Here is a 22,638-nt window from a genome sequence, read left to right on the forward strand (position 1 = left end):
CTTTCAAATAACTATAAGGCTTCCACTGTTAAAGTAAAAACAGAATACTTTGTTTTGAGATACAAAAGCTATAGAAGTAATTTCCAGAATTGAGGGACTTACTGCTTTGAAGTCAGCATCAACATCAGAATCTTCTAAACTTTCTTCTTGGGGAACGTTTCGTTTTTTCAAAAGATGTTCATCTCTTTTGTTCTGGAAAGGAATGGCAAAAAATACATATGTTCAATGCTAATTAGTAGGGTGATGATATAATAGCCCCTTTCAAAGTAAGACTTCAAATAGGATCGCTTTTATAAAGCCATTTATAACTGCAAACAGAATTCACAGTATTTCAGACAGAACTATAGTAGTCCATGAAATCTGAGTGGAAAAAAAAGCCTGCAGTTATCAATTTTCTAACAAAATTACTATACACGTAGATCTGGATGACATTTGTGCTCAGCCACATGTAACAGAAACTATTTTCCAGTGTAAGATCTTCAGCTAAACATACTTTGAAGTTCCCTTGTTGCGTTAGTTTTAACCCTGTGTTAGCCCTGTGTGTAAAGCAGCACTGACACCTGTGGCATTTCACAGTAAGCCTGCTCCAACAAAGCACCCTCCATCCATAGCTCCTCTAGGGAATTAGAGAAAACACTGCCATTTCAGTGATAAGGTAATGGTTCAATAATTATACCTTTAATAAGAAGGCCTTGAGCCCTAATTAAAAAAGAAGGGAATCAAATCGGTCCTTGCAACTGTATCCAGACACTTTTGCAATCTACAGTGTCTTAGAAGTATTATAATTATTCCAAAAGTATAAAGTGGCATTTTCCAAATGTTAGATTTTTTGCTTGCTATGTCTAGAGATACAATTACAGATAGAAAAGACAGCAGAAAATGATGATGCAGCATGTATATCCAAATACTGCTTCTTTTTTTTTAATAAGCACATTAAGATTTCAATCTCCAATGAAGCAAAACACTGGAAAAGTGTATTAAACAGCTATAACAGCAAAACCAAATGTATTATCCTAGCATTGAACAGCAGGCTTTGTAGTTTCCAAACAATTATCTGCTGCACAGTCAGTAGTGACTACAGAGATCGTATCGTATTATGCCTTGCTTATAATGTACCCCAAACCCTTTGAACTGAATTATGTTCAATGGAGCCCCCCACACAGTGTCTCTTTTGGAGTGAAGGAAGACAAAAATGAGCAGGCAGTTCAATGCTGAGAAGACACCATCACATAGACAAGCTGTACTGGGTGGCTAACAGATGGATTCACCATGAAGACCTGTGTCATATTCCTCTTATTCTCCCACACCAAGTACTTGGTGCTGCCATTTTAAGCAAAGAGCAAACACCATTCTACCTGAGTCAATCTGGCCTTGCTCAAGCACATTTTGCCACTGTTTGTCTAACTCACAGTCAATGCTTTGGCAACTGCAGGGAACAGATCTGATTTCCAGAGGCCCCTCCAGGTGCAGGTCTACATTACTCCCCTGTGAGGAAGTGGTTCCTTCCTGTCTCAAGATGGATGGCTCTTACGTGAGCACTTGTGCTGTGACTGTAAAACACACCAAAACTGGGAGAATGGACTGATGCTGAAGGAATGTACTGATGCCTTCAGTACTTCCTTCTCCTTCTCCTTCCACCCAGAGATACCACTTCAGTTCACACTGGCCACACTGGAGTCCACATATGCATGAATGTACAGGGAGAAAAATAGTTATTAGGGTGCATATGCTGATTCAGCATTCATTTCTTGTCTACAGAAAAGATGCAGGCTGAATTAGCTGGGGTCTTAGTGCAGAAGTGCCACTGGCTGTCTGCTGGAACAAGTTAAACAATTCACTGCAAATCATCAACTGAGAAGGACTGAGTTTCTTTGGCACTAGCAGCAAACTACAGTGGTAAAAGCTAGTTTTCAGACTGAGTTCCCCTTAAAGCATTTGGCTGAATCATAAATTCAGGGAGAGAGCCTTACAGGATTTTTGTAAAGTATGTTTGTTTTAAGAATTGCTCTCCATAGCCATTCAGCTGTAATATTTACTTGTTTTCAAAGAGTGATTCGTTATCAGTGGTGCTCAGCTATGCGTTGCAACATCCTGCAATAAAGACAGGTGATCTTTACTCTTACATTTTTTAGAAATCCTTTTAGATGTAGGACTCATGCAGATCCTCTGATTGCAGCGATGGAATAACCAGAATAGTCAAGAATTACAGCAAATGTGAACTATCTTTTCATAGAAATAAAAAAAAATTAGGAAACAATAGGAAACGTCACAGAATCACAGAACCACAGAATGGGCTGGGTTGAAAAGGACCACAATGATCATGTAGTTTCAACCCCCTGCTATGTGCAGGGTCACCAGCATCAGACCAGGCTGCCCAGAGCCACATCCAGCCTGGCCTTGAATGCCTCCAGGGATGGGGCATCCACAACCTCCTTGGGCAACCTGTTCCAGTGCATCACCACCCTCTGAGTGAAAAGCTTCCTCCTAATATCTAACCTAAATCTCCTCTGTCTCAGTTTAAAACCATTCCCCCTTGTCCTATCACTATTTGTTCTTTCTAGTTTCTTGCTTATAGAAGCCTTCCATCACTAAAAAATAAAACAAAGCTTCCCAAGAGCTCTAACTGCAAATTCTCCTATTTAGGTATTGTTTTTTTTCCACACCTCTGTTTTAGTGGATTCCCCCACCACCAAATCCACTGATCTTAAGGAACTACCTTCATATTCAGGGAGAGAAAGGAGGTACCCTGCTTACTCCACACAAAATCACCTGTGCTGGCACAGAACAGGCACAGCTCAGAGATCCTCCACTGAGATCCCTCCAAAATGTGGAAGGGATGAAAGAATCATTTCAAGTCAGTCTTATCCTATGTGGAAATTCAGAAGTAAGGTCCAAATCCTGTCAACTGTGTTTATGTTAAATAGATGCTATCCATTTGTAACAAAAACCACGTTATTAAAAGGGATATGAACAGTAAGATATTCACACACATGTGGACTGCATTTATATCTAACATAAATTTCATTGACCCTCCATTTTTTTTTCCTCTGAAATGACAGTAGCTAGAAACAGATGAAATTGTATGATTCACTTGCTAGCTTGAAACATCTAGGAGTTTTTGGATGCAAGAAGCAAAGTCACACTGTAACTGAGGTACTGAATACAGATGCGTATCTCACTATAGATGTGTGCCTCTCTTCAAAATAAACATTATTTTGAGCTATCAATGTTCTTCAGGGCTGTGTCTCTGTGACAGTGTAACATACAGGCTGTGGTGTCCAGTTACTCTAGAAAACAAGGAAGATGCATCTTGATAACCTCTCTCAAACATCCTGAAATACAAGGATGGTAAGAGCTGGAATACAGCTGAAAGTACAGAAATCACAGATGGAAAAAAGCATGAATCCCTTTGTGGGTGACTGAACAGCATCTGCACAGAATGGAAGGAATAGCCTTCATCTGCCAAGCAACTGGAAAATCACCCCCCACAAACACCAGGTGGTAACTCCAGAGCATACCAGTAGACAAAGCACTTCAGAAAGACTACCTGGCTGAAGGCATTATTCTTCAAGATGCACACTTCATGTTTATTCATAGTGAGTGAGTGAGCTTCTATACAAATACTGTAGGCTGACATATTTTGCTTGAGTAGTATCTAGAGAGATGTGCACAAGTTCTCTCTGCTTGTGGCCAGAAAATGGGTGGTGAACACACGTATGTTTAATTAATTAATTTGAAGTTCCTCCAATTCCCTATAAATCTTTCAGGCATTTGGAAAAAGAGGGCAGGAGGGCAGCTTGGGAATGGGCACAGGAAGATCAGGAACAGAGAAATTGTCCATATGCACACTGATGCAGTGGGTATCTCCAAACAGTACTCCCCATAAAAATCCTATTTACGTGGAAGGAATTTTCATGAATCCCTAAATGAAAAGATATGGAAAACTGTTCTAATGATAGAAAACAGCTCCCACGAGCAACTCTGCAGATAGCAGGAATGGAATCATCCCACTGCAAAGCCACCAATAGTGAGAACTGCAAAGCAACAATATTTCAAATTCTGATCCATAAAACCTCATAGAGAAGCTGTGGATCCTCAAGGATGATCAAGGCCGGGCTGGATGTGGCCCCTGGTCATCCTGATCTAGCAGGTGGCAGCCCTGCCCATGGCAAGAGGGTTGGAATTTGATAGTCTTTAAGGTCTCTTCCAACCCAAGCCATTCTTATGCTTCTGTGAAATCCTACTGAGGGACAGGGTCTCCTGACTAAAGAAGAACTGCACCAGACTACTAAGAATTCTTAACATGGAGAGACTGCGTAACACTGAGAAGTCTTCCATTTCTAGATGCATTTAAAAATGGCCAGAAGATACAGCATAACTGAACTAACCAAAAACCTGGTTCTCCCCTGTTTCAGTAAGTAGCTCCCTGAAGAGCCCCTTACACCTGCACGCATAATAGTCAATTCCTTTGGCAGTATGAGTGTGCCCAAGAGAATAACTCCTAATGTTGCAGGAACAGCCACGTAAGATACAATGCCCTTGTTTATCTGTAGGAGAGAACTGAATTTCCCAGGACATAACTGACCATAGCTAGAATTTCTGTTGAATGCAGGCAACATCTTCAGGCTGTCAGTCATACAGTGCAACAAGCTCAGAAAGTATGACCTGAGCCAGGAAAACTGAGATTGAACAAGAAAGTTCCTGGAGCTGCTCATTGTTTGCAGATGGTTGGACTGAAAAACTGGCAAGAACATACATAAGAGGAGTGGAGCTGCTGCATGGGCCTGAGGCAGACAGGCCAGCACTTACTGAAAAGCACTAAAAATTTCTTACTGAGAATATTTGGGGTTGGAAGGCACCTCTGGAGATCATCTAAGTGAAAAAAAAAAAAAAAAAAAAAGAAGCTGTTCTTATTAGCATGTCTGATAAATTCAAAACATTCATGGAACCTTCTAGTCTTAAAAAGCAGCTCTAAGGCTATTTGAAACAGCAGTGTATATAGTACTTCCATAGACTGATTGCTTCCCTGCATAAGGTAAAATAAAACATGATTTGCACCTTGGCATAATCTTAAAACACTCGCATTTTGTCAAATGGTGAAAAAAAAACCTTATTTTTTTTCATTTATATCACAGCACCAGCCTCTGTGGGCTTCTGTGGTGAAGCTGAAGACAAATAAACCCACCTGGATACAGCCACTCTGCTCAAAGACTGGTGGGAAATCTTTCAAGAGGAGATTGGAATTCCTGCTGAAGGGTAGGGCCTTGTCACCAAGGAAACAATGCAGGTCTTCTCCTTCAAAAGGGAAAGTCCTGAACCACTGCCTGAACCATGCCTGTTAGCTATAATGAAGTCTGCAAGTTTATTAGCAGCAGCTGACTGCTGGTTATGAGCTTGTCAGTGTTCTGGTAAAGATCACACTACAACAGTCTACAGATGTTTCCATACGAACAAAAGGGTTGTGGACATATATGACTGGCAAGAATGCCAAACAGGAACAATAACAATATCATGAGAGCATTGTGATGATCCATTCACAGCCTTTGATGATAGACACCCACCCTGCTTGGTTCATTGACAGTGGGGAGGTTAAATTTAACTGCCACTAAGCATGCAAATCCTGCTACTTCTTGTTTACCTTCTTGGGTGATGGCCACAGGATTAAAAAAAATGCCTATCAATGCAAACAAGATGCAAGAATTCTTCTGGTCAAAAATGATATCCATCAAGCTATGTATTGAGTTCAGCTTACTACCTCAGAACACGGCAATGGGACATGCTAATGGACTTGTGAAAGGTGTTAAGAAATATATAATCATATATACTTTTCTTCAATTGAAGAAGCTTCAAGTAAAAAGAAACAAGAAAATGATTGCCTTCAGGTGAAAGAAACTTTATCAAATACTTCTTCACATCAGGGAAAGGTCCACAAACACAGTGTCTAGTAAGAAGGACATCTGAGCTGTCTGGACATCTCTTCTAAGGTACCACTGCTGAGAGAGAACAAGCTGTGCTAATTCTTAGGGTTTTCACTTAAATATAATTTCAAAATCTTTTAGATTTATTTTTGATTGGAGTGGGGCTCCTTAGAGCACTGGCTGCAGTCCATCATGAAAGGAATAAAATGCCTGCAGATCCAACATCAGAGTGGTGAAGGGATGTTCTGAAAACCTCTACTGAACATCTTCTTAATGAAAGCTTGAATGGATTTCTAGAAACAGCTCTGGGATATGAACCTAGGGAAAGATTTAATTTCTTTAATTGTTGGGAAAGGACCATTAGTTGGCTCTACTTACTGTCTTATTATTACCATCTTATAAAACTTATTAACACCTACAGAGACTTAAGGGCATGATGAAGGGAAAAAAAAAACCAATCAGAAAGCCTTGAGATAATGACATAGGAACATGCTCTCTGGCCATTTGTTAAGCATACAAAGATGCTATCCAGAAGAAAAAAATTAGCAGTGATCTTGGGAAGTGAAGAAAATTAAATCTACATCCTACAAGTTAGGAAAGTTAAGGCTCTAACAGAACTGAATCTGGCCAAGGATGTTAAGGGCAGCAAGATGAGCTTCTGTAAGTGTATCTGTAACAAAAGCAAGACAGTTGGGGGCCCACTGTTGAACGAAATAAGAGATCTGGTTACAGAAAACAGGGAAAAGGTCAAGGTACCTTCTTTGCTTCAGTTGTCATCAGCAAGACTGGTCTTCAGAAATGCCCGGATCCAGAGATCAAGGAGTAAAGGAAAATGTACCTTTGGTGGAAGAGGTTCAGGTCAGGGCATTTAAGCAAATCAAACATAAAAAAAATCCATAGGTCCTGATGAAATGTATCCAAAGTGCTGAGGGAGCTTGCAGATGTCACTGTGAAGCCACTCTGTAATTCCTTACTGATCACAGCAACTGGGAGAAGTGTTCAAAGACTGGAGGAAAGCAAACATGATGCCTCCATTCTCCAAGAATGGCTACAAGAGGACACAGGGAACTACAGGCTGATTAGTCTCATCTTGGTTCCTGGAAAGGCGATGGACCAGCTGGAAACCACTTCCAGCTCTACGAAGGGGAAGAAAATACCTGCAGTGGTCAGCATGGACTCATCAAGGAGACATCATGCTTGACCAAACTTAGAAGCTTTGACAATGAAATTACCAGCCTGGTGAATAGAAGGGGGAGCTGTGAATACAGTAAAGCCTTTGACACGGTCCTTTGTGAAATTCTCAAAGATAAGCTGTTGATGAATGGACTGGCTGGGCAGTGACTTTGAAAAATTGTTGAAAACTGTTCTAACTACTGGCCAGTGTCACAAAATCTTAATAGAGAATAGGAACTAACAGTGAGCTCCAGGTGACAACACTGGGTTCAGTCCTTTTTAACATCTTCATTAACGATCTGTATCCTCAAAGTTTGCAGAAGATGCAAAATTGTGAGGAGCAGCTGAGAGAGCAGAGGGTTGAGCTGCTATCCAGACTTCAACAGTCTGGAGTTGTGACGATAGGAACCTCGTGAAAGTTTTGCAAGGAGATGTACAAAGCCCTGCACCCTAGGAGGAACAGCCTCAGGCACCAGGACATGCTGGGGACCACTCAGCTGGAAAGCAGTTCAGTGGAAAAGCACATGGCAGTTTTGGCAGACATCAAGCTGGACACAAGCCAGCAATGTGCCCATCACAAAGAAGGCCCATTGATCCTGGGCTACACTGAGAAGTGCTGCCAAGCAGATCTAGGAAGGTGAGACTTCCCCTCTACCCAACACTGGTGGCACATCTGGAGAGCTATGTCCAGTTCTAGGCTCCCCAGCAGAAGGATGTGCACATACTAAAGAGAGTGTAGCAAAGAAAGAAACAGTGAAGGGACCAGTCCCATGAAGAAAGGCTATGGGAGCTGAGACTGTTCAATCTGGAGAGGAGGGGAATCTCATCAGTAAATCCCTGGAGGGAGGGTGCCAGAGGTCAAAGCCAGGCTCTGCCAGTGGTGCCCAGTGCCAGGACCAGAGGCCATGGGCACAAAAAGGAGCACAGGAGGTTCCCCCTGAACACCAGGAGCCCTTCTGTGCTGTGCAGTGATGGAGCATTGGCCAGCACTGTGGGGTCTCCTCCTTGGAGATCTCCCAGAGGTGCCTGGATGTGACCCTGGGCACCTCGGCTAGGCCCTGCAACCTCAGCCATTCTGTGAAAAAACACATAAACAAAGGAGGTTTTGCTGTCTAACCTGAACACATCTTCGGAGATGTTCAAGAAATGCTTAGATGTGCTTAGATGTTATACTAAACAACATGGTTTAGTGGGGAAATACTGATGGCAGGTGGACAGTTGGACTGGATGATCTCGGAGTCCTTTCCAACCTTGGTGATTCTAGGAAGATTTGCTTTTTCTTTTGCACTCTCATCTTCCCCACCATATCTCTCCCGGCAAGATCTTTCTCTTCAAGGCTCATGACTGTAGCTGGGAGGTACTGCACACATAAGAAATCTTATTTAAGAAGGATCAGAGTAGAGATAAGTACTGTATGCCAGAGAAGCAGGTAAATGGATGTATGCCCATGGCTCCTTAATCCACACACTGGTTAGAAAATAACTGCTTTGTATTGCATCAAAATTAATTGTCAATTAGAGCTTTTATGAGCTCATGTCTGTGAGCTCTCAGACAGCTGAGTTTGCCAAAGTCAAAAATAAACACCTTGTGAGGGACCTGGAAACTTTTAGGGCCCTAGTTAGCACATGATAAAGGAGGACAGCATCCTCTGTTTCTGCTGAAGTTAGGAGTATAACACTTCAAATGAAGGGTAGCATGTGACCTAGTGACTGTATTAGCACTAATCTGGCTAACTACCATCTTAGAGCAAATAAATGGTCCAAGTTGGGAGTTTTATCCTCCCTTAAAAAAAAAAAAATTACAAAAATTGCCTAGAACCAAAGGATCCCTAAAAGCAATATAGTTACAGGTTTCATTCAAGTACAGAACCTTAAACTGAATCCTAACCCTCCTCCACCACTACATATTGAGAAGTTGAAAACTGGCACCATTATTTTATTTGTCTGGAAAGAGAGGTGGCTACTTTTTAACCTCTTAGGACCACTGTTGCACTCATAGTATAGCCAGAAACCAAGACGCTCTTTTCACACTGTACAGGCTGCCCAAGGAGGCTGTGGAGTGCTCTTCTCTGGATATATTCAAGACCCAGCTGGATGCCTTCCTGTGCAGCCTGCTGTAGGGAGCCTGCTTTGCAGGGGGGTTGGATTCGATGCTCTCTACAGGTCCCTTCCAACCCCTACAATTCCATGATTCTGTGAATCAAAGAAGCATGGCAAGTCCACTCTCAAAGTTTTAAACACTAAATTAAAGTGTTTAGCAAGGCCAATATGGAATCAGAGAAGGACACCTGACTAGTAGGAGTGTCATCTGACTGTCATCTGACAGTGCCAACTCAGGACTGGGCCAGCATTTTGCTGGATAACTGCTATGTCGGAAACAACTTCACTTGCTCAGCTGATACACAAATAAGTGGTTGGGAAAAAAAAAAATGTAAAAAAAGCTGAAGTTGCCTTCTGAATAAGAGCTGCAGCATGTTATGGAGACAGCAAATAAGGTTAATATATTTTTGAAACACTATGTGTTGCAACTTGATGTCTGGAACTTCAAGAAAATAAGCACCTCACGTTAATGCACACAAATTGTTTATTACTGTTCAAAGCTGGAATAAATAAATCACATCTTACAAAAGAGACATATAAGCAACTTCACCAGATCCATTGATTTAATAGTTACACACAAGTTGATTCAGAAGACAGATCTGTATCTATCCAGTCCTTCAATTGTAGGAATCAAGAATATGTTCAGTTTGCTTGTTTTCTTCAAAAGCCAGGTGCACACTTAGCATCTGGAAGGTTGGGATTGAGAAAAAGATATCCATGAAGGGACACAGATGGACCACTGAAGTCATGCCAACACAGGCATTTCCTGAATTTGACACACTCGTGCTAGAGTAGCAGTGTTAGCTGTAAAGCTGAAAACTGAAGCAACAACATTGTATTTGATCCACTCTACTGCTGGAACTTAGTAAAATCATTTACCCCTTTACATTTCAGTCCCAAGTCTACACCAGAAGCAGTGGCCTCACATCTGCCAGAGAGCTCTTGCAGAAAACCAGGTGGCCACCAGCAGCAGTAGTTCAGTTGCTGCAAACCAACAACTTGGATGCACGTTGAATCTCTTTTAACGCAGATGACTTTGGGTGTCTGCAGTGGAAGGCACTCAGCAAACACTCCAAAAGAACACAACTTCCTGTGTTCAAGTGTTCTGCAGCTGCTGTTCACTCATGATTTACAGCACGACCTACATCCAGTGCTTACATGTCTTCAAGTGTGTAACTGACCTGTTCATGTGATGGAATACTTGTAAGCAGTCTCACAACTGAAGCAGCTGTATGAGGATATGCTGATTAGATAAGCCATCTTCTACAGCACTGCTTTGCTAACGGGCACAGGCCTGCCCAAGTGCTATGAATGGCTCTCCACGGCACAGCTCAGTTACACAGCAAGTTTTACACTGAGTCAACATGCTGGCTCTGAAAAACAGAGGGCCTCTGCCAAAATAGCAGCTGAATTTTATGATGATAATTCAAATATCATATTAATTACCTGAATCTCATTTTAGTAAAAGCTTGCTTATTTAATTTTCCACTTGCTAGCCGAGCTACATACAGAGACAGGTTTCTCCACACCTCAGTTTCTCTGTCAGGATTGATGAGGCCACAGTCAAGTTAAGCTGCACAAAACTTTCAGACATGTTCAGCTAGTTTCTTTGATTAAGAAAATATGAAAGCATTAAACAACTTTTAGATGATGCATCACACTCATGTAAGTAGTTAAGATTCTTTTTTTCCAGTCATCTGGGTCCAATTAGATTTCTGTAATGATCCCTTTTATTCTAAGGATAAATCCCACAGGCATTTTTTTTTTTATATCATAACAAAAGACAGGAGTAATTCTTTAAAAAAAAAATCTTTTTTGAGTTTTTATAGAACAGAAGGATCCCAAAAAATATTAGCATAAGATTCTTGGTATATCCTACAAAAATCAAGTAAAAGATTTATCAAAAAAAGTCAATACAGCTTCCATCTCACCTTGATGTTAACAAGGCTTTTGACTTCTCTCGGTGTGCAAACAATGCAAAAAACAAGTTTACATGCACGTGGGGGGAGGATGCACTTTCAAGAACACCCTATGCACATGATCAAGTGAATCAAATGGCAGAATGGAGAAATGCATCAAAGGGAACCCTAAGGAACTTGGCCCAAATCTGGAATATTCAAAGCATGCACCTCCATCAAGTCACTAAGGGAATACCAAGCTGAGGAGAATACTGGAAATCAGAATGGAAATTCAAGTCAAGGAAGTCTGGAAAAAGCACATGGAATTCAAAAGAAGTCATCATGTCTAAAACTGCATCTACTGAACTATGCAAGTAGAGCACCGACAACTACCTTTGTTTTGTGGTACTACAGGCAGTGTCCAAAGGATATTATGGGTCACAGGCTGAGTTTTACTCAACGACATACTCAATATAAATAGGAACACTGTGTAAAGAATTGCCCTTCGCTGTCCTCAGTACGATTTAAACCTCAGCTGAGGCTCTAAATTTCCAGGAAAATGCTGGCAATCTGAAACTGATGAGTAGCAATGAGTTAAATTTAGGTATTTGCACATAAAGAGGGAAGAACTGCATTTGCCTCAACAAGGTAAGCCTAAAAGAGACAAGATCTATCTTCAAGTACACTGAAGGTACCCAAAGGTACCCTTCTCTTTACATATATGGCCCAGATGTAGTTCAGCCTGTGGACATGTCCTCCAGCAGCAAGCCTCTGAGATGCCTAGAAAGGCTGCCAGAAATATTTTATAAATGATAAAGGTGCAACAAGTCCTGTATTTAGGCAGAGAACTGAACCAGATTCACTACTCATGGTTATTATCTTCCCAGCTACACTGGCATTTAACCTATATAACCAAAATCTGACCCTAAAAATCAACTTCCTCTACAGTGCAGAAAATAAAACATGCTAACTATGGTCGTTTCACACCACTGCTGGGCAGCTCAACTCCACCACACTGCTTTTACTCTTCCTCCTCAAAGCGAGGGAGAAAATAAAATGAAAAGGGGCTCAAAGGTTGAGATAAGGACAGGGAGATCACTCACAGAGAAAACAAACTCACCATAGGGAGATCAATGTAATTTAGTGCTTCCTGCTAACAGACTGGAGCAGTGAGAAATTAAAAGCAAACTAAGAACACCTTCTTCCTCCTACTCTGAGCAGCACAGGGGAACAGGCTGTGATCAGTCCACAACACTTTGTCTCTGCTGCTCCTTTATGGTCACTCTCTGCCCCTGCTGCACCATGGGCTCCTCCATAGGATGCACAAGGATATCTGCTCCACACAGTACTCCAAAGGCTAAAGGGGAACAGCCTACTCCCTCCATGGGCCTCTCTATGGGCTGCAGGGAAACCTCCTGCCCTCCTTCTGCATTGATGTTGGGGGCTGCAGAGCTGTTTCTCTCACATTTCTCTCTCCCCTTTCAGCTGCTGTTGCACAGAGGTTTTTCCTTTTCCTAAGTCTGCTCTCCCAGAGCACAACCAACGTCACTCACAGCTCAGCTCCAGACAGCAGCAGGTCTCTGTTGGAGCAGCTGGAGCTGCCTGTGATCTGACACAGGGCAGCTGCTGGGTGCTGCTCACAGAAGCCAGCCCTGCAGCCCTGGTTACCAAAATCTTGCCACACAAACTTAATACATTAACTTTCATATCTTCTAAGTGCTAAAACTCTTTTTTTCCCATTCAGAGACTTCAAACATTCAAACAGCTGTCAGCTTCGCAATAATATGAGAACTGGTACAGAAACTGAAGCATTCACTTCCAAGACATAAATCTGAGTAAATCAGTACTCAGTTCTGCCCTATAATGCCTATGGGCTGGCAGAGTAAAACCAACATTAGAATCCACAGTTCATAGCCTACAAATACACAACTTCTCTATACAAGTATGAGCTCAAACAACAAAGTTTATGGGAAAATATTCAGCAGAGATACCAAAGCATTATAAGAAAATCAACACTGATAAACAGAAGCACTCACCTTCCGCAATTCAATTGTAACTTCGTTTCTGTGTCTTCTCATAGTCTGGAAGAAAAAAAAAAGAAAAGTTATATATAAGTGAAGTGTTGTGTATGTAGGTCAAAAGTACAGTTATTCATTCAAAGATAGGGAAAACAGTGTGCATAATTTAGAACTCAATCTCTCCTAGTAAGATGGAGTTCTGTTCTTGTTTTTTAAAAAGAGATTACACACCTTACAGAAAGCTTTGCTATAAACCACAGTAAGTATCCTAAAGACAGAAAATATTTACTTCTCCACAGAGTTTCACTGGAATGACTCTTCTGGTGTTTATGTACATGCACAAAAAGCAGCAGCAAATACAGGTTCAGACAGTCTCAAGATTGCTATGACTACATTCATGACCCAAACACATAACCTACGCCTATCATCTGGCCAGAATAGGCCATGAGTGACAGAAGACAACTGAGTTCGATGTCAAGACAAGTTAGGCTCGTGGCAAAAGGAAACCAAGTGGCACAATGGCACAGAGTCTACTTCAAATCTATAGCCTAAACACTGTAAGGGAAAATGAGCCCATACAAGTCTTAATTCCAGAAAGATACCAGGCACTCAATATGCATTCCCTACAGTACAGTTATCCCTCTTAGCTAAGAGGGATTAAAAGATTCAGTAAGAACAGTTTATCTTATTGAAAGCACTCTCCCTAGGTTCATTTTACAGTGGAGAAGGTGTACCATCAGAATGTAACCAAAAGAAAATCAGGACTGAATGACTTCTGGCAGCCTAGGAAGATCAGCCACACTAACTAAAACTCACCTATTAAAATACTTCCTATGTTCCATCCTTGCTACTGACCTTCATTGCCACTTTTGAGTTAGGGCAAATAACTTCTGTCAAAATGAGGAATACACAGAAACCAACATTACTGCCCACCAGCCATCTAGGGTAACACCGAACATCCTAAAGCTCACACATGGGTAAATGAAATGAGAGCTCTTCACATGAGCCTACATGGGACGCAGATTCAATGTGAACATTACCCCCAGCTTTGCTGCTCTCAACCCGTTTGCACTGCAGCATCCATTTAATTATCTTAGGCTGACTTAAGCATAAGGAAGACACAGCTTCCTGCTCAGTGCTTGATTAACCAACTCAGATCAACTCAAGTCTCACTTTACATCTACAAGCATGAAACGTGCTGCCTCAAACAAGACAAGTCCTCATTGCAGTAAGAGGACACCCGCACCACAGCATCTACCAGAACCACACTTTTCCCCTCCCTCATCATTTTGTTATACCACTTGATCCCTGCCACCACCTAAGCCCGACCGCTGAGGTATGGAAAGGAATTGGAGAGCTAGGGAATGGGTGAAAGATGAAGAACCTGTAAAGTCACTGCATGCAGCTAGCTTGGTCAATCATTCAAGTCGATAGCCATACTAGAATTTTATACTTATCTCAATAATGAAGTCAAATTTAAGGCCACTAGATAGTCTAAAAATGCTTTTCAATACTTCCCGTGATAACTCTGCTTAGATAGACAAACCTGTCTTAGTTTTCTACTACAACACTTTTTTTTCTGGATCATTCTGGACGTGCTGGACAACAAACCTTCTACATTTAAGCCATACCCCAGCACAACCCATCAGTTAACCTGAGTCCCCTTTAGCATCTCCCCTCACACCAAATCCAGTGCTGTAAGCACCAGATTATGGAATTTCAGAGATCTAATAGATGCAAGGCAGAACTTAGCTTCCACTTTGATCCCAAATTATGATTTCCACCTCCATTTTCTCAATTATCTGTGATAATACTCGAGAATATTTTCTATTGAGCAGACACACAAAAAATCAGACCACATTTGAAACTCCTCAGGGGATAACCATAACATTTGTCACCTACCATTCAAGAAACAAGGCAGATTTAAGAAAAATATGCCATTTTCAACTGTTTAGTATCTTAATATTTTTGTTGTAGTAAAGATAAAAAGAGCGTGGCATGAAGCAAGCATTACTATTCATTTCATCAATGTATCTCTAACAATACTTTAACTGAAGATGGTTACTCAGAGTGAACCCTTCACGAAAGCTGTACTGGGAAGACTCTAAGCTTCTTTCTAATGACAAATCATTCACTCAGCTCTTCAACTGGGTTTTATCTTTGCTTTACGCTCCCATTATTTCAGCCCCAATGATCCTATCCTATTACAATCCTGTCTCAATATTGTTCTTCACTAGTTGTTTGCTTTTAACAAATTGCTTTTCAAAACATTTGACTACTGCATTATGGTTTTACACTTGACGTGCAAGAAATCTCCCATCTCTTCCTCATTTAGAGAGCTATCACTCTTCAGAAAGATTCTTCAGAGAGGTTATCAACTTCGTGGATGTTTTTCTGAGTAGCTGAATACATTTTCTGAGCTTCCATACATGTCTTAAGGCAATCTCCACATCACCTGAGTTTTACCTTTTAGGCATTCCTCTGCATTTCCTTTTAAGCTTCTTGTACACAGTTTGAGCTTTGAAGCAGTGCCGGCACATTTTCTTTCTTTCCTTCTTTAAATGACACAACGCAGGCAGTATGCACCACTAAGTGCTGAGCTGCTCCTCCGTTTGCAGAGCAAGCAGGAGATGTCACCTAGGCAAAACTTCACTCCCAGGACTGGGGCTCCCTGTCATCATCATGCCTTTAAAAATCCAGTGTGTCAGGGGACCCAGGGCCATGCAAAACTCAGCAGTGCAGTGTTAGGGCTATGGTCTCTCCCACGCGTACATGGAACAGAAGAGGCTATGAGGGTTACACCTGGCTGCCATGCTCTGATCATGACCAGATGCACACTGACATGATTTCTGGCCTGATGATGCAAGCATTCATGCCTTTGGCCACTAGATACTGATATATGACCACAGATTCCACATCAAATACATCAGTTGTTGGAATTATAGAATGTTTGTGAAAAATACACGTATGCATACATGTATGCACTGGCCACGTTTCTTAGTTTTATGCCTTCTGTTTAAATAAGATTTGTTTAGCCTGGTCCCCCCCCCCCTTCTTGATCATCTCTTCTCTCCCACAGGAGCAGACAATGATCCCAGTAGTGAAGGAACTGCTCCATGACAGATCTCAATGCAGTTAGGCTATCTTTGCCTTGACGGACCTTGCTTCTAAGACCAGAACCATGCTTTACTCATCTGATGATAAGGAAGGCAGGTGCTGTATAGCACCATGCTATGTACTGGACCTATCTCCTGAGCTTTTGTAAGCTTTGAAGTGTGCAGATTGATAGGCACAACCTGTTTTTATTTTATGCAACAGGCTTAAAATGATCCAGTGAATGAATTAGAATTTCTTAAAAAGTAGGTATTGAAAGCTCATGCTTCAGATGAATTATTTTAAAAATAGAGCAGTTATCAGCATCTTCTTACAGCTCCAGAAGTAAACACAGCATAACCCAACAGGTATAAAAGAAGCTTCCCTTTAAGGAAGCATTACCACTTAAGAACAAGCTTTCATACGACCTGCAAGCCCCAACACGTACAGAGTCAGTATGTATTATTTACAAGAAATTTACACCAATGGAAAGAAAGCTTTAACATTTTCCCCAGCTAAAACAAAAAACGATCTCCCAACCTAAGCCCATGGATTCCTTGCCAGCTTTCAGGCTGGGAGGACAACCATCTGCTAAAACCTCCATACACAGGATTAGCTGCAGCCTAGCAAGATGTTAGCGATGGAGGCAATACCACGTTTGACATCCACAGCATCTGACTGCAGTCATTTCTCAGCTTAACGTACTCAAATGTGTAACCTCAAGCCAAGCTGAAAAGGCATCTCTCAAAGCCACCACAAGACAAAGCTGAACCATTTCACTGCATAAAACTAGACTCCAAATCTCAAAGAGGGAAAACTCAGCAAAGGCACAATCCTTTAAAAACCACAAACTGACACAAGTTTATTCCCACAGAACGTACACCTAAGCACAAAGGTACTAAAGCATCATATTCAAGGTGCAGAATGGTAAAACAAATAAATATAGTAACTATTGATTAGCATATGCTGTTAAGAAGCAAGAACATACAACAGTTAACAAGTTGTGCTACAACCTTACACATCACTGTACAGACTGGGAGGAACAGTCCTTGACAGCAGCCCTGCTGAGAAGGACCTGAGGGGGTCCTGGTGGATGAAAATCTCAACATGAGCCAGCAGTGTGCTCTTGCAGCTTGGAAAGCAAATGGTATCCTGGGCTCCATCAGGAGAGGGGTGGCCAGCAGGGACAGGGAGGTGATTGTCCCTCTCTACTCTGCTCTTGTGAGGCCCCATCTGGAGTACTGTGTCCAGGTCTGGAGTCCCAGTGCAAGAAAGACAGGGAGCTGTTGGAGAGGGTCCAGAGGAGGGCCACGAAGATGATCAGGGGACTGGAGCACCTCCCCTACAAAGACAGGCTGAGGGAGTTGGGCTTGTTCAGCCTGGAGAAAAGAAGGCTGTGGGGTGACCTCATTGCCTTTCAGTACCTAAAGGGAGCCTACAAACAGGAGGGGAATCAACTCTTTGAAAGGGTAGATAACTGCAGGAGAAGGGAAAATGGTTTGAAGTTGAGGGAGTGATGATTTAGATTGTCAAGGGGAAGTTCTTTACAGAGAGAGTGGTGAGGTGCTGGAACAGCTGCCCAGGGAGGTTGTGGATGCCCCGTCCCTGGAGGTGTTCAAGGCCAGATTGGATGGGGCCCTGGGCAGCCTGGTCTAGCATTAAATGTGGAGGTTGGTGCCCATGCCTGTGGCAGGGGGTTGGAGATTTATGATCCTTGAGGGCCCTTCCAACCCAAGCCAGTCTATGATTCTATCATCACTCAAGTCATAATTAAGTTCATGAAGTTTTGCAATGATATCTTTCTCTTCCAGTCTGTAGTCTGCGTGGAACAGTTAGTTACTGGTGAAGCTGTCAGGCTGACATACCCACAGCCATGCCCCAAGAACACTACGCCTGCTTACAAGCCAAAACCAGACGTTTAGCAAAATTTCTAATGTCAGGCTCTTTGGTATTTCACTATCTTATGAAACAAATCTGGAAAAAAAAAAATCTACCAGATGCTGCTAGATAAATGAGTACTCTCACTTCTGTTCTTTCTGAATACTCTCACAAAGCCAGATGCAAAACGTTACATGTCAAGAACTGCACTGACATCTTCCACTTAAAAGAGATCTAATCTCCACGGTCCAAGTACCAAAACAGACACTGATGTTTATAAGTCAGCAAAGAAAGTCACAATGCACATCTGAGCTGCTGTGTTACGGACTGCAACTCTTACTAATGTAATTCAATTATTCCACTGCTCCTTTTTAGGCTCTCCCATCCTTGCGACAAAGGTCAGGAAGAGCTGGAAACTCAAACCTAACATATGGAGGAACCTTATTTCAGGGCGACACAAAACACAACAGTGCTAAGCTGACACAAGATAATTTGTCAAAAGAGACTAAGCCTTGAAAATAAAGCAAGCTTCTTCAAATCAACGTCCCCAAACAAGGCTTCAAAGAACGCTACAGCTCCTGCAAAACAGACTTTGATACTGTCAATGGGCAGAAGCTATTCTCATCAGATCAGTGTTCCAATTGTGCTATTTCTCCCCTGACAAGATATGTCAAAGCTCAATTTCAGTCACCTATGGAGAAGGAAAATTTCTTCCCCATTTTTCAGCCAATAGACATGGAGACAAAACTGAGCATAAAATTCTCGATATCAAGAAGCAGTGACCGAAAATGACCCTGCTAATTTCTGAATTGTCACTGTAATAGCAACCCTTGTTACTAGTGCATTTAAAGAAACATCTTTAGGTCACTGAACACTTGGGATCTTCTGGCTTAAGCATGTAAGAGAAGTGTGACCAGCAGGTCAAGGGAGGTGATTCTGCCCCTCTAATCTGCTCTCACGAGACCCCACCTGGAGTACTGCATCCAGTTCTGGGGCCCCCAACACAAGAAGCACATGGAGCTGTTGGAGCAGGTCTAGAGGAGGGCCACAGAGATGATCAGAGGGCTGGAGCACCTCTCCTACAAGGACAGAGAGAGCTGAGGCTGTTCAAGCTGGAGAAGAGTATCTGCAGTATCTGAAGGGGGCCTAGAGGAAAGTTGGGGAGAAACTTTTTATAAGGGCATGGAGCAACAGAACAAGGGGAAATGGCTTTAAATTGAAAGAGGTAGAATTAGACTAGATATTAGGAAGAAATTCTTTACTGTGAGGGTGGTGAGACACTGGAATACATTTGCCTGGTGAGGCTGCGGATGCCCCCTCTCTGGAAGCATTCAAGGCCAGGCTGGATGGGGCTTTGAGCAACCTGGTCTAGAGGGAGGTGTGCTATAGCAGAGAGATGGAACTAGATGATCTTAAAGGTCCCTTCCAAACTCAACCACTCTATGATATGTATCAGCAATATCTGTGAAACCTTGTAAGTGGTGCTCACAATATGTTAAAGAGCAAGGGTCTGTCAGAGCTCTAACTGCCACTCCTTGCCTTTCAGAAAGCCATCCACACCTTTGTGGCCAAGAAAAACAAACAAGTACTTTCAAGTCCTGGATAGCACTTAGATTAAGTTTGTAAGGAGAGCATTAAGTCTGGTAAACAAGCTTCTTTAGCCTTTAACTGAACAATACATTACATACTTGAAAAGGCAACTCACAGGGCTCCCATAGACAAACAGAAACAAAACAAAGAAATAAAAGGAATCCAGCAATCAATCAGTTATTTTAGCCTAAGGTATATCAGAACAAATGAATGCATTTTCCAAATTCACGGTGTAGCACATTTCTCCTGAAAAACAAAACAAAAGATTCAAAAGGACAAAACTACACAGGAGATACAGCAGTTTCACAGTTGAAAGACAACCCCTGAAGGTAGTAACAGATTTCCAACACTGGTACTTCTTTATGGCAAGTTAATTTAAATCCACAACTGAAACTAGTCCTAGGGTTTCCATTAATCTGTAATGTCTACATTTTATCTAAAATTCAATCTTAATTGATTAATAGCAATTTGAAGTCCCTGAGATATATTGGTTTCAGAGACAAGAAACTCTAGGCACTTGGTAAGATTACTTCATCTCCAGATGTAGCACAAATTAGAAAAGCAAAAACAATTCAAATGTGTGAACGATACAACTAATAAGAAATCTGAAGTCACCGCTTTCTCTGTTACTCCCAGATAAAGATTTCCTGTTTAAATTACAAATGAAATTTCACAAACAATCTGTTTTAATAACACACATCCTCTCTACATTTAAAAAAAAATACATCAAACATTGCCAGAGTTTAGAATCACAGAATGGGTTGCAAAGGACCACAATGATCATCTAGTTTCAACCCCCTGCTATGTGCAGGGTCACCAACCAGCAGACCAGGCTGCCCAGAGCCACATCCAGCCTGGCCTTGAATGCCTCCAGGGATGGGGCATCCACAACCTCCCTGGGCAACCTGTTCCAGTGCATCACCAGCCTCTGTGTGAAAAACTTCCTCCTGATATCTAATCTTAACCTCCCAAAGTGCTATGAATTTTAAACATTTTAACCATTTTCAGCTATACTGTTGGGTTAGAGGGAAGATGAAAGCACAGCCACCGTTTAATGGCTCGATCTATCCACCACAGTAACAAGGAGATCTGGAGCTCAGTGTGGTGTCACCCAGACCTGCCACCTCATTATGCAGAATACCTAAGGAGTGGTAGCTTTTAATCAAAACATTTGCACCGTTTCCATCAGTGCTGGAAGAGGAAAGATTTGGAGAAAAGACGACTCCAGGGTGACCTGATAGCAGCCTTTCAGTATCCAAAGGGAGGCGACGGGAAAGAAGGGGACAGACTCTTTAGCAGGGTCTGTAGCAACAGAACAAGGGGAAATGGTTTCAAGCTCAAAGTGGATAGATTTAGGTTAGATATAAGAAATAAATCTTTTACAGTGAGAGTGTTGAGGCATTGGAACAGGTTACCTAGTAAAGTGGTGGACGCCCTGTTCCTGGAGACTTTGAGGGCAAGGCTGGATCATGTCCTGGGCAAACTGATGTAGCTGTGGTGCCCCTGTTCATTATTGCAGGGGAGTTGGACTAGATGGCCTTTACAGGTCCCTTCCAACTCTAAGAATTTTGAGATTCTGTGATTCTATGACTCGGATGCTTTTAGGCAAGCCAGCGGAAGAGTTCTGGTGATTCTCTGGCCACAAAGTGTGTTTTCAGGAACCCAGCTAAGACACGCATTTAGCTGCTTTTGGTCTTTTGACTATTAAAAAGGAAACAAGGGAAGAAATTAATTGACTGATTCTAATTTCTTAGAGTCTATAAACTTCATTAAAAGATAACTGGTCACTGAAATTCTTTATTCCTGCTCTTGCCTTTCACCATTTTGTGAACCAGATTCAGAAAACCAAGAGATAAATGCCGACAGAAAGAGCTATCCTGAATACATACCTGGAATAGTACGTAGCTTGATTAGACATACAGGGCACCAGGAAAGCTTAGCATTTGCAAGTCAATTCCAATCTGCTTCCACCTGCCTAGCTGAAGAGAAACTGGCCCAATTCCAACAGCTGGATTGGATTGAACTAATAGCTCCCCCCCTGCACATAAGCATACCCTGGAGCACAGTTTTAAATAGTTTACAATGTGGCTGTGGGTGCAGTACAGTGAGAGAAGGTGTTTCCATTGATGAAGTAAACGCTGTTTGTCCCCAGAAATCTTTTTACTAGCTTTTCTTCCTTATTCCTTCTGATACCTCTGAGCAAGCATGAAATAGCACAACCTATGTGAAAATGCAAAAGCCTCAGAAGCCAGGCTGGCTCTGGTCAGAAGGCAAAAAATCCAAGTGCTCCTTTATATACAGTATTCCAGATGACTAAGGCTAGCAGCTGCCTATCTTCAGTTAACATTAGAAGTTAGATGTTCTCTATTTGCATAGGAATATAATTTGTTTGTCTGTTCAAAGTTGAGGCTTAGACTGATGATACTGTTGTACTTGTTCTGGTAGAGCTGGCTTCAGCCAAAAACAAAGCGTCAGACAAAGAGACACTGATAGAAGCTGATGCTGCTGTTCTACTCGCTCACATCTTCAAAGCACACAGAGTCTGCTCCAACAACAGCAAGCAAAACCAGTGCATGAATCCAAAATTCTGGGATTATTAACACAAAATTCTGGGACAGCATCGCAGTGGTGTGAATGTGAGTACTTAAAACTGGAAGTACTTAGAATGCAAGTACTTAGAACTGAAACCAATGACAATGTGGACATGGATCCTTTCTATTTCTTCCCAGAAAGATCTGACATCCATGCCAAACTCAATCAATCTGTTGTCAGAATTAACCCTTCCTACTCTGTTTACTTCTTTAGCTATGAGCGCCAAGGGATATCAGCCAACCTTTTTTTTCCCCTCAGTGTATAACGAACGCAGATTCTTCTTTCCTGTGCCCAACTTTGAGACTTACCTCATTACAAAGTAATCCTATAAACCTCCGAACTGTCCTCTGAAGAATGATTTTTATTTTTTGAAGTCACA

The 22,638-nt window shown here is 41.9% G+C and overlaps 1 protein-coding gene across 1 annotated transcript in view; it reads right to left on the bottom strand.

Annotated features, from left to right (window-relative positions):
* The window catches only part of KPNA3 (karyopherin subunit alpha 3), a 53,772-nt gene that overhangs the window by 21,001 nt on the left and 10,133 nt on the right, over positions 1-22,638 (bottom strand). The window contains exons 2-3 of the mRNA XM_031615889.2: positions 13,125-13,169; positions 103-192 (exon numbers count right to left, since the gene is read on the bottom strand). Coding sequence (XP_031471749.1) covers positions 103-192; positions 13,125-13,169 — 135 coding nt within the window. The remainder of the gene's footprint in view (positions 1-102; positions 193-13,124; positions 13,170-22,638) is intronic.

The sequence above is a fragment of the Phasianus colchicus genome, chromosome 1 (genome assembly GCF_987193195.1).
Source record: "Phasianus colchicus chromosome 1, bPhaCol1.hap1.1, whole genome shotgun sequence".
In the NCBI taxonomy this organism is placed as follows: Eukaryota; Metazoa; Chordata; class Aves; order Galliformes; family Phasianidae; genus Phasianus; species Phasianus colchicus.